This window comes from Cebidichthys violaceus, unplaced genomic scaffold (assembly GCF_023349555.1).
Source record: "Cebidichthys violaceus isolate CVI_PGR_0920_01 unplaced genomic scaffold, fCebVio1.0.p SCAF_3, whole genome shotgun sequence".
Classification (NCBI taxonomy): Eukaryota; Metazoa; Chordata; class Actinopteri; order Perciformes; family Stichaeidae; genus Cebidichthys; species Cebidichthys violaceus.
In genome coordinates, this window is record NW_027176483.1 from 3,745,243 (window position 1) to 3,757,249 (window position 12,007).

At 40.6% G+C, this 12,007-nt stretch overlaps 2 protein-coding genes across 4 annotated transcripts in view; both read right to left on the minus strand.

Annotated features, from left to right (window-relative positions):
• Positions 1–1,263: 1,263 nt before the first annotated feature.
• On the minus strand, positions 1,264–5,344 carry LOC137881291 (paired amphipathic helix protein Sin3a-like). Of its 3 annotated transcripts, none has more exons than XM_068723173.1 (4): positions 5,191–5,294; positions 3,360–3,495; positions 2,860–2,966; positions 1,264–1,825 (listed from the first exon to the last, which is right to left on the minus strand). In XM_068723173.1, exons 2-4 carry the CDS (start codon positions 3,465–3,467, stop codon positions 1,696–1,698), a joined length of 345 nt encoding a protein of 114 aa, XP_068579274.1. In that variant the 5' UTR covers positions 3,468–3,495; positions 5,191–5,294; the 3' UTR covers positions 1,264–1,695. The 3 variants fall into 3 exon arrangements, with proteins under 3 accessions (XP_068579274.1, XP_068579275.1, XP_068579276.1); XM_068723174.1 differs by lacking the exon at positions 5,191–5,294 and adding an exon at positions 4,193–4,291; XM_068723175.1 differs by lacking the exon at positions 1,264–1,825 and adding an exon at positions 1,850–1,930 and having other exon boundaries at positions 5,191–5,344.
• Positions 5,345–6,204: 860 nt separating this feature from the next.
• The window catches only part of ptpn9a (protein tyrosine phosphatase non-receptor type 9a), a 20,982-nt gene continuing 15,179 nt past the window's right edge, over positions 6,205–12,007 (minus strand). The window contains exons 6-13 of the mRNA XM_068722840.1: positions 11,959–12,007; positions 11,302–11,618; positions 10,722–10,809; positions 10,326–10,395; positions 9,915–9,993; positions 9,632–9,782; positions 9,101–9,308; positions 6,205–8,738 (exon numbers count right to left, since the gene is read on the minus strand). The exon at positions 11,959–12,007 is cut by the window's right edge and continues 62 nt beyond it. Coding sequence (XP_068578941.1) covers positions 8,548–8,738; positions 9,101–9,308; positions 9,632–9,782; positions 9,915–9,993; positions 10,326–10,395; positions 10,722–10,809; positions 11,302–11,618; positions 11,959–12,007 — 1,153 coding nt within the window. The 3' untranslated portion in view covers positions 6,205–8,547. The remainder of the gene's footprint in view (positions 8,739–9,100; positions 9,309–9,631; positions 9,783–9,914; positions 9,994–10,325; positions 10,396–10,721; positions 10,810–11,301; positions 11,619–11,958) is intronic.

Consider the following 12,007-nt stretch of genomic DNA (forward strand, 5'->3'; position numbering starts at 1 on the left):
CTCTTACTGCGGTTTTAATGAAGCTTTCCTATAGAGACCTTTGTATAAGCAGTTTCGGCAGTGGCTGCAACTGTAATACAATTAAATGAAAATAGACTGGAACAATTATCTATTATATGTTAAGAGTGGCTAAGGCTCTACTTAAACCATTAATGAAAGCACTTAAAGAGATGCCTCTCCTCTTCACATTACGGCTGGGTTGATAGGTACACTTCTGCTTTAATCACTTGCTATCAAACAATCACACTAAATACACTTAAAGAAAAGTTAAGAGAAATGAAATAGATCCGTTAAGATGAGCAGTAAAAACTCTTTTGAAAAACCTTGCTTTTGCTTTTCCGAAGGCAACACAAATGGTGAAATCAGGAAAGTTGCCTGTTCTTATGATTGTACTTTTGATGAACCCTCTTCTGTAGACTACAGTTATGACAAACACACACATAATGAGAACGTTTCTTCAAGAAGGTTAGTAAATCTATTCAGACACGAAGGAAGCAGCTTCATTCTGGTGGGAGGCTGACTTTGTGATCCTTGAAACACTTTCCTGAAGATCCCAAAAAACACTTTATGAAGAGAAACTTACTCACAGTTGATTTGTCAAAGAGCTGTCCACAATTTTACATTTCTGTCTAATTACAAATTCTCAATTTGAAGAAATCATGAGGCTTTCTTGATACTAGGTTGTGCATTCATGAACGTCTCCATCAGTTCAAAAACTACTAAGTCTCACGTTTCAGAGATTTCAAACTTATACTTGCTTCCAGATCTATGCAGTCAAAAGGCTCAGCAGTAGCATCAATACACTTGATTGGAGGTTTGTTTCCTTGGTTTCAACATCTACATTTTAAGAGGATAATGAGAGGTTTTTGGATCTCAAATGGATCGCTCTCGTTAGTGTTTAGTCTGTGAACATACCACCAGGTGTAGGATTCCGGGCCTGTGATGCAGTGACACGTGTCATACGGGGATAATGCGACATATAGAGAGCAATGGTTTCCCCCCCCCGAGGACATCATACCACACCCAAAAATAAGCATTGTTGCCCACATGCTGCTGAATTCAGCTCCCAGCATGCTTCACGGTTGCAGTCTTTCAACGCTCACTTTGGTGTGGTGGTGAACCCCACAGCGCTTGTTTAAGTGCGCTGCAGTGTGGGAGTGTTCCTCTGCATTTCAAGAGGAAAGTGATGTTTTGGACCTTCAGCTGTCAGCCGAAAAGACTGGCATTCATTGTCCAGCCCTGAAATGAGAGGTGAATTTGCAATACTTTTACAATACTCTTTTTATTACATACCCGTCTTTTATTCTCATGCCTGATAGTGTACAAGACAGTCAAACTGTGATTTCAACAAACGCTGAATGGAAAACGAACATTAAATTACCGATAAATCAGCTTAGTAAGCTAAAAAAAAAAACACAGCTTTACGAATGCATATGTTGACATAGTTTGTATTTAATACAGTATAGCTTGATTCAATAGTCATACGAATGATAAAGTAATAGGTTATAATAGAACAAATATAAAATGAATGTAGACAACTGTATATCTGGGTAATCATGTGAATACAATAGAAAAATGAAAGGATTTGAAAGGAAAAATTATTCGAAAATCAGAGTGCATGATGATGGCAGACTTAAAAATGCTTCACCACAAGCAGATTCAATATGAATTCTGTAGCAAAGAACATTTTTTATTTCACCCGGCAACAGGTTGCCGGACCTCCATCTTGTAGCCAGGTGGCAGGAAGGTGTTGAAGCCCATGATGAGGTCGGGGTGCCCTTTGAAGAGCTGTGACACTCTGCTGATGACCCCAGGGGTGTCAATACTGAGAAGGGGGGGGGGGGGGGGGGGGGGGGGGGGGGGGGGGTAGAATTAATTCATATGTCCCCTGACTGTCATCCTGCCAAACACTTCTGTAATTTGAGTGAAACTGTTTAAAAAAAAAACAAGAACAAGACAAATGAGAACAGCAACAACTCAATGACTCAACAAATGTCAGTTTGCTCGTCTGTTCCATTATGTCCACAGTGTAGGAATTAATAAGTAATTCATAAGTCAGTGAACGATTGTTGAATCTATATTCTGTCGTTTGCTTTTTACTCTATCAAAACTTTATCAGCACCTGGTACAGGTAGGAGAAAACACAAGCCATCGAAGTGAACCAATCTTGCAGTCCAACAGCGTATCAGCGATGGTAGGACCGACGACATGTATATGTTGGAGCACTTATTTGGAAAAAAGGATGAACCTGCCTTTAGATTTCTCGGATTATACCTCTATTATGGATTCAGCTGTTTGATTACACAACTTTAAAGATGACTAGAAGTGAAGACTAAATCCTCAAACTCACACAAAGTCATGCACAGCTTCTCGTTATCGTGCTCTCTGAGCGTTCACGAAATGACAAAATAATGCTTTTAGCTGCTGTAGAACTCTGTTCTTGTGGAACTGTTAGTGAAGGGGTAACTAGTGCTTTAATGGGAAGTTGTTTTGAAGTAAAACTGTTTTTATCAGCTCTTTCTACCTGAAGAATAAATTAACTCACACGTCTCTTGGTTGGTTGTCTCTAATTCATCTGCATATATCTTCCTAATCTGACAATAGACCATAAATCTGAATGAGATTCATGGTCTTATCCTTCAGTTTCTGCAAGTTGCAGACAAGCAAGTATTTATTATTTTCATTACTATTATTAGTACTGAATTGTAGAAATGACTGTTGATCAAGATGTTGATCAAGATAGAAAAACTGAAGGAGTTATAACTCATAACATGTAGGTTCAGAACACTGAGTTGACTGACTTTGGCTGTGCGTCGTAGTAACACAGTATTGTTCTGTAAAATGAGAACGTTTCCTCACCTTTGAGACTTGAACTCTTTCATTATGTCCAGAAAGTCATTGTAGACCTGAGGCTGGTTGCCGAACCGCAGCTTCACTTGATCCAAGTAAGACAGAGCGTCTTCTACCTTTGGGACAGAGAAGAGGAGAAGTCCATTTTAAAGTCCATTTCATCAACATGACAATCGGATTTTACTTCTAACTTTACTTTTGGCAGCAGAGACCTGATTCTGATATTAAACATTTATACAGTAAAAGAACCAAAACTTCATTTAACAATTCTTTAAAAATGTTTGTGTGATACAGGTGAACCAGCCATGCATTTAACCAGAAAATCAACCATCAACCAACAAATCAACTAAACCTCTTACGGGGCTAAAAACACACAGATGTCCCTATAACCTCTAATAACGTCTGTATATGTATCTTCACTAAAGTCTCTGGCATGAACATTCATTGACATCTGCAGGTTTTCCATTGGACTGCAAGAATCTGTCAAAATAAAAAACGGGCTGACTGACCTTGAGCCTCTTGAACTGCTGGGCCTGTGCGAACGCCTCCGGGTTGCCAGCGAGGCGCCGCTGCCGAGACGCAAACAACGCTTTCCGATCCTCCAGTCGCCGCTTCATTATGAACTCCTACTAAGAGCTGAGAGACCTGCGAATAAACAAGCATATGGACCTTATTTCACACCGGCAGTCATCAGAATCCAATAAATCAGCCTCTTGATGTCCTTCAATACTTTGTTGAAGAGCATGTTGCAGTCATTGTTTTTGTGTGAAAATGATTCCATGATCTCTGACAATAAAGCCAATGTACCTTTTGGAACTTATTTTGGGGGAACTAGGTCAATGTCACACTGACATAAGATTAGGTTTGTGTGTGTGTCTGATTACACTTTTGTTTAAACTTGCAGAAGTCCTGAGACTCTCTGGCAACACCAATCCTAGAATAGTATACACAGGAGATGTGCTGATTAGCCCCGCCCCCCAAACCGGAAGCTCCATATTTTGTGTACGTTTGTGTACATAATCTCTTTCTTAGGATGATAAGTATGTTACATAACATAAATATAATAATATTTCATTTTATCCCCACAACTATTTGCTCATTCAGTGCTGAAGCGATGACTAAATGCACCCGACTGTGAACTTGCACGGAGCGCATTTCATTGGCTGCGGAGACTGAGTTCTACAGGCCGCCTACGTCACCGATGCAACAAACAGGTGCTGTGGGAGCGTCGACGTCAGTCTGGCCATTCACAACTTCCTCGAGACAGCAACAACTCCACAAGCATCTGAATGAATTGCGTTATAAGAAAGACAAAGCTTAAAAAACACGACGGGGGATGCACCGATAACTCGTTTTGTCGACAGTGGCTCTGAGCTGTCAGCTAGCTGCTAGCTAGCTAAATGTCAACAACACGAGGGCTACGTCACTGCGTCCGTGGTCTTCTTCTTCTTCTTCTTCTTCTTCTTCTTCGTCTTCTTCTTCTGTTTATTGGCAAACAACGAATTAGTGCATTACCGCCATCAAGCGGTGTGGAGTATGTCTGCTAGTATTTACACTATTTAAAAAAGGTACATTTAAAAAAACGGGCTCATATTTTCTAAATAATAGTAGTCAGCCTAAGATACTATAAATAGTATTTGATAACACTTCTTGGCTTCTTTTACATGTCTATTATATCAAAATATACTTTTATCTTGGTCATGTTTCCAGTTAGGTAATTCTGTACTGCTCATATTTCTGACAGTGTACAATAACATGTTCTATTGTTTCCTCATAGTCGCATTTGCCTTAATCATGTTTTTATATTTTCAGTAGCGTGCTGTTAAGCCCAGTGTGTCCAAATGTAAGCCTTGATATTTCATCTCTCCTGTTCCTTCCAGCACTTCTTATTTCTCCCACTTTTCTCCGAACTTTGTAAAACCATCGTCCAGTTTCTGTCGTCCTCCCTTTACTTCTGCCACCATTCCTTCAATATAATACTACTTTTGGTTTCTCTTTTACTGAAGGTGACTGCAACATTAGTACAGCTATTATTATTATTATTGTTTGACTTCATCTGCCATTTAATTCCTTTGACGCCAATATGTGCTGGTACCAATATTCATACTACTGTCAGACCCATCATTTGAATTCTGTTTGTTTTCTTGTATTTATTAAATAAGGACGCATGGTCTGCTGTCTGAATAGCTCTTATGTGAGCTGACTAATGATGGTCTGTGGTTGTCGACAGCTGTTGAAAACAGGAAGAGAACACGTAGCTGTCCTCGTGAATGCCGCATTGTTTTTTTTTTATTACAGTGTCAAAAACCTTCTCATATACAGTCTATGATCAAAACATACCGGATTCGTCGCTGGGAGTCTCCTCAGAGGAAACGAGTCCACTCGCGTTGGAAACGTCAAAACGTGCAGAAACAGGAAGAGAGCAAGCTGCCCTTCCTTTAAAATAATTTAGTTTATACATATACAGACTCGTCAGTGGAGTCTGTTTTGAGTAACACGTGTCACGTAGAATAACTCTGTGGCCCTTTATAAAGTTAAAATAAAAATATTTTAACGGGATTCGAACTCATTCTGGATACCCTTTTCAGCCCTGTGACGTCAAAATAAAGATCCTGTAAGACATTATGAGAAACTCAAAATAATAACGTAGTATCTCATAATTATGACTTACTATCTCTATAGCATAGTGTAAAGAAATACGATGGGAATACAGAGAGTTGTGCATGTACAGTATTACATATTCGTCCACTCTGAAACTACCGCAAATCCCGCCAAGGATAACTTCCGGTCCGGATTTCAAAGTAAAGGATCGCGTGTGGTTTAGTTTAAGGTATTTGCGAGTAAGGAACAGAACAGTAATTTATGGGCATATTATTTCGACTAAAATAATATGTACAACTTTTACTGTGTACTTTTTGAATAATCCAATGTTTAATTCCCTTCCAGAGACCCAGAATATATTTTTTTGTCTAGCTTTGATGTGGAATAAAACCCTTTCATCCACAAGTAGTTTATGAGTGTAATATTTTTGGACTTAGTACTTCTTAGACTACTTGCACAAATACTATGAAGTACTTTTACTGTGTACTTTTTGAATAATCCAAGGTCAAAGTCCCCTCCGGAGAACAGACTACTTATTAGAATACAAGCACCAATACTATGAACTACTGTTTTCTTTCTTAACAGGTTTATAATACTCATTTTATTCATACCCATCTTGAAGTTTCAATAAATGTTTGATATCATACAAGACAGTTAAACTGTGATTGCCAAAAACGAGAAAACGACTAACATTAAATTACAGATAAATCATCTTAGTAAGCCAAAAAAAACAAACACAGCTTTACGAATGCATACGTTGACAGTTTGTATTTAATACAGTATAGCTTGATTCAATAGTCATACGAATGATAAAGTAATAGGTTATAATAGAACAAATATAAAATTAATGTAGATAACTGTATATCCTGGGTAATCGTATGAAAACAGTTGCTGAATACAATAGAAAAATAAAATAGGGCACATTTTGCGTCCGTCATTGAAAGGAAAAAATAATTCTAAAATCAGAGTGCATGATGATGGCAGACTTAAAAATGCTTCACCACAAGCAAATTCAATATGAATTCTGTAGCAAAGAACACATTTCGTTTTTGTTTTTTTTCACCCAGCAACAACATAATGCAACATATGACACACAGACACTCAGTTTTTGTACATGTACTCTATACTAATGGCAAGATACTGGGACCTGATAAAAGCACTGATTACAACCACAGTCTGTAGAACTTAAAAGTAACACAATAATAATGAAAATATACTTCAGACTAAATTTCTGACACTCTGTAGGCACAGATGTGTGGATGCCTGTTCACCTGTTCTGTCATTCATTTCTGGCTTCCCTGTAAAAAAAAAAAAAAAAAATCCTCGTGATAAAGCTCTATGCAGATGTTTACAGTGAGTCCAAAATGTCACTAAATGTTTCATATCTCAGCATTACTAAATCAGCATCACGTGTAGACCTACAGAATGATGTTTTATGCGTCATCCCATCCCATCACCACGACGACTAATCCCAGAGCACGTCGGGAATAGTTCTCTAAAAGTGCTAAGACATGATCGGCGTGAAACAAAAAACAAAACGAAGTATTGCACTACTCATGAGGTCTTGACCGATGACTTCCACAGATGTTAGGCTTCGATGGCATAGTCACTGCAGACGGCGCTAAATGTGTGCGTGTGAGTGCGAGTGGGCGCTCAGCGATACATTCCCACAATCACTGAAGCATGATGGCACTGCTAGTGAGCAAAGGCGGCCATGAAGACACGAGTCACTGTCTGCATACGTTAGAAAGTCTCAATTTAGTGAGATGGAAGGTCAGTGGATACATTTGGAAAAAAAGAAAAAAGAAAAGAGGAATTCACATGGACAGCAATTCGGTGGGTGATCACAGTGGGGATGTAACGGCCATTTAGGAGTTTACAGCCTGATCATTTTGGATGTGCTTTACCCCTCTTTACTGAGTTGTTTTTTGTTTTTTTCTAAGGCAGAGGAGAATGCATCATGCAACTTCATAAAGGAATACAACAACTTCTTGGCAAAAGACTTTCTGACTAAATTGTTTGTTTATCAGTTTCACCTCCATGTGTTCAGTATGACGCTCCTGAGACTAGCTCGTACCATCTACGCCACTTAAACCATGTGCTAAAAATGCACTACTCAATATTTCCTGGACACAGGAGGTGTAAAAACTATTAACCTAACAACAAATACATTATGTCGCATGACAGTGGAGATCAAGCTCCCTATTTGGAATAAAAAAAAATAAAAAAAATGGTGTACTTGGTTAAAGGCTCATTTCACCCCAAAATTAAAATTGTTATCAGTACTTATAAATGCAATAAATACAATTTGTATATGTATATTAGAAAGAAAAAAGATAAGCTAGCTACTGTGGTTCCAACTCAGCTCCTCTAACAACTATTAAAATAAGTTTATCCTTTACGTCATGCATCCGATCAAGATATCGTCTGTGTTCAGTAATTATGACTATTGGGCTGTTAAAAAAAACCAAAACTTTCCACAGCAGTTGTGAGCAGAAAAGTAACCTTTTTGGTGCACAAATGGCCATGTTAACTTGACTGACTTTAACTGAAATGCAATTAAAAGTCTTTTATTTGCAGTCATACAAAGTGTAGTATAGTTTTAACCAATATGGCACGAGTAGTTAGCGATAGAATTTTTATTTTGGGGTGAACTACTCCTTTAAGGTCCCCTAAACCGTCGGTTTAAAGTGGCAAAAATAAATATACAAAAAGGTTAATAAACATCACCTCGATCACGCCACTCAATGTGCCTGAGCACAGACCACAGACCTGATCAGGAGCGGTCTGTTCACGCTGCCACGCATCGTCTGAGATGTGTTCGGCACAAACAAGATGTCACATTGTTGGAAGAGAGAATGTCATCACATAGAAACATCACAATGTCACCTCTCAAGCCACCGTCTCGTCTCGGCCTGCCAATGAAGAATGGCCCTAGTTTCAACAGACAGCTTCTCCGACCTTACTTTCCTGGTCTCACAAATTGGTCACACAACACAGTTTGGGGTTAACAGATTTGACTGCAGAAATCTCAGGGCTCGTGGGTTAATTGGGGAAGTCGGGAGGAGGAGGAGGGGGGTGGGGGCGTGCTGAAGCTCACTGATTGGCTGGGAGCAGGCCCTGCCTTTGGGCATGCTCCAAAATGGCATTGTAGCAGAAGTAGTACTGGTCCGGGGTTTGGATGCTGAAGGCCCTCTGTGTTCTCATGCGTCGCACCGTCTGGCAAACATTTAGTGAGCCTACGTCCTGTAGCTGGGACAGACAGATGTCCAGGGCACAGAAGGTACCTGCAAGCAACAGGGCCCGTTAGCAGAGACACTTGTTAGAGATGCCTTTCCATTCAACTGTTAAGCGGGTTTTAAGCATTGGAAGTCGCTGCGTTTCCATCAGCTGTCCTGGAGCGAATAAACTAGAGAATTAGTTTCAATTGGGCAAGTTTAATTTTCTTTAATGAGAGCTAAAATTGGCCTTGTTTCATACATAAAGTAGAGAAGTTTTATCGAATTTTGCAGTTTTTAATACAGCTTTTCTAATGCAATACTTGAAAATATGCATAAAAATACAAAATCCGACTCATGAAGCACTTTTTTAAAACTGTCTCGCAGGACATGACGCAAATTCAGGCTTTTAAACAATCTCAGGATCTCACCTGTTCTCCCGATCCCCGCACTGCAGTGCACCACCATTGGGGGTCCCTGTGGGTGGCCCGCCCACTGAAGCCCCAAACTCTTCACCATTTTCCTCTGTTGTCTCTTCACAGCTCCCAGGAAGTCAATGAGAGTCACTGCCGAGGTGGGAACGCCGTAGTCGGGCCAGCTGAGGTACTGGAAATGACTCACTTGTCTCTGTTCACATGTCTGAATGGATACAATATGGTTTTAGTTGAATGCTTCTTGAAATATGGCTTAAAAAAGGAATAGTTTGATATTTGACACCAACCTCTACTTTTACTTTTTAACACTTAGCATCTTTGCTTATCCTGCTTCCATCTGACCCAGTTTAAGAGTGGAAGCTGGATTTATTAACTATAACCATTTACTGGAAAAACTGAAACATATCTTAGATTCTACTGTGCATGTTTGCACATAGTATGCTTTTTTGTTTGTTTGTTTGTTTGTTGACATCCTGAATATTGTTGCACTTTCCTGTTGCAATACATATTCTCGGTCCACGGCTGTACCTCAGTGTTGTGCAGCTCGAGCGTGGTGTGGTTGTAGTGGGTGTGGTGGTCCACCCTTTGGTTAACCACCGCCATGTGGCCATAGACCTCCTGCCCCCCTTCCTCCAGAGGCCAATACTGTCCACACTTCCTCCGACTGCCCTCATCTGTCCTGCAGCACAGAGACAGGACGTACTTGGTGAAATGATTTTATTCTGACGAATAAAGGAGAAACTGGCACCTTTTGTCTGAGTATGAATTAGATTTGGAATTTAATAAAAAAAAGAAAAGAAACTTAGATTACCTGGTTGTCATCACAATAACAAGCATGTTTTGTTCCCAGACCATTCTCCAGAAATCCCCGTAGGTCTTCTCCAGTGGTCCTGTAAAAGAACAGGAGATTCAAAACACATTAAAATGCCTTCAGTGATCTGTGTAATGGAGCAAATCCACATGGAACACCAGCTTATTGAGCCACACTCGTACCAAACTAAAAAAAAGAGACAATCATTACTTATGAACTTCTCTCTTAGTGAGTTTTGTGACACCAAAAAAAAAAAAAAGGTAAATCTAATTTAATTAACTTTAATTAAATTTGGATTTCCTTAAATACCTTTAACTATTCCACGTATCCATCAGTACACACACATTGAAGTATCTCTTTAAATACTTCAACAATCCAGTGAGCATTGCAGACATGCGACAGTTGTCATACCTTGAGTACCAATGTATGCGTTCCTCTGTTTGTAGCCGTCCATGAAGCTTGCGTTGATGTAGTCTGATCTCTGTGGGAACAACAAAGCTTTGCTACAAACACTGAAAGGTTGACGTGAAGGAGACTGTACAGCTCGGTCGTCTACACGGGGCTGATGGGAGTATTAAAATTAAAATGACGCGGTTACACTTTCTGGACAAATACCAGCCAGCTTGTGAATCACAGCGCTGGCGGTGTGGCAGCCTTTCAACATGTTGAAGCTCGGGACACATTTCTGGGCAGCCGACAGCGATCGAGTGCGGAACTGGCAGTCTTTTTCTTTTCATTTGAATGACAACTGTAAACGTGCAGATGAACAAAAATCAAAAGAAATGATAATAATAATAAACCCCCCACCTCGTTCCTTCTGGATTTCAAACGAACTCTTGTTTGATCAAGGCACAGCACGTCTCCATAGCGATTCCTCTCCTGGTTGTAAGCTAATCTGTAGACAAATCATACCAAATTGTACTAATGACACTGCTTTAGTAGCCAGTTTGCTAGCTGGATTGCTCGTTTTGTACAACCAACAGTGCAAAAATCCAAATATATTCTATTTTCTCATCGACATATCAAATCAAATCCTCACATTAGAGAAGCTGAAACCATCAAATCGTTGGCATCTGTGCTTGAAAAATCAGTTGCGGATCAGTTTTCCGTTAATCGGCTGATCAATTAATTGTTTCAGCACTGACAAAACTGATTATCATTTGGCCTGCTTCTGATGGTTCTGATGGCAGTGTGAGCTTGGGTCCACAATAACTATTCACCCCATGAACACAAGAAGCCTACGGCATTGATTTAGAGTGTAACCCGAAATTGTTCCCAGCAAAAACTTAAAATTACTAAAAAAAGAATAAGGGTATTGTTAAATGCTTCCATGTTTTGTCATGAAACTCCAATGCTCTACAGGTTATGTCTGATGCCGTGGACTCACTGCGCACAGTGGAAGCTCCCGGGCGGCGGCTCTTTGCGGAGCTCCTCGTACTCTTGATGGATGCCCGTGCGCTGAAGCCTGCCGAGGTGCGTCAGCAGCTCCTGCGGGCGCATGGACTCGGGTCCCGGGACGTGAATGGAGGCGTCTTCCACGGGAATGCCCACCAGCTCGTCCACCGGGTCGACCCGGCCGTTCTGGCCCGCCAGGAGCTGCTGGTTCCAGCTGTACGACTCCAGAGGCAGCAGGCCGCCGAGGTGCTGGGGGAGACAGTCTCTGGGGAGGTGCTGGCGCAGCTCGGCCATTTTCACCATCTGAACCTGGAGTCGGAGGAGAAAGGGGCCGATTAGTAATCAATGTTCGTTTTTACCATTTCTTATGTCCTTGGTTGCATGAATAATCCTAAAACACAATTTACAGATGACTGTCATGAAATCCATACTAATGAAACGATTGAGGGGCAGTAATGTCGGCAGGGTGATCGACTCCTGTGAGTCAAGCATTAACATCCCAGGAAGTACGAGGCAGCAGGGTGGATTAATGGTGAAAGAGAACCCCCCCCCGATCAAATAATCATTCGCAACAATCAATGACACTGAATTGCCAGCTCACTCATCGCAAACATGGCGCAAGTGTTAGGAAAAGAGCTCCTCCATTTACCCTCTCCCTAAGTTTCTCCTTGAGAAGCAGGCTGAGCAGATTGTACGGC

Bases quoted from the DNA above. Each gene is read 5' to 3' on its own strand.
- LOC137881291 (XM_068723173.1), bottom strand. From the start codon at position 3,467: ATGAAGCGGCGACTGGAGGATCGGAAAGCGTTGTTTGCGTCTCGGCAG. The intron at 2,967-3,359 runs GTCAGTCAGCCC...TCTGTCCCAAAG, and splicing joins AGCAGTTCAAGAGGCTCAAG to GTAGAAGACGCTCTGTCTTA. The intron at 1,826-2,859 runs GTGAGGAAACGT...CCCCCTTCTCAG, and splicing joins AAAGAGTTCAAGTCTCAAAG to TATTGACACCCCTGGGGTCA.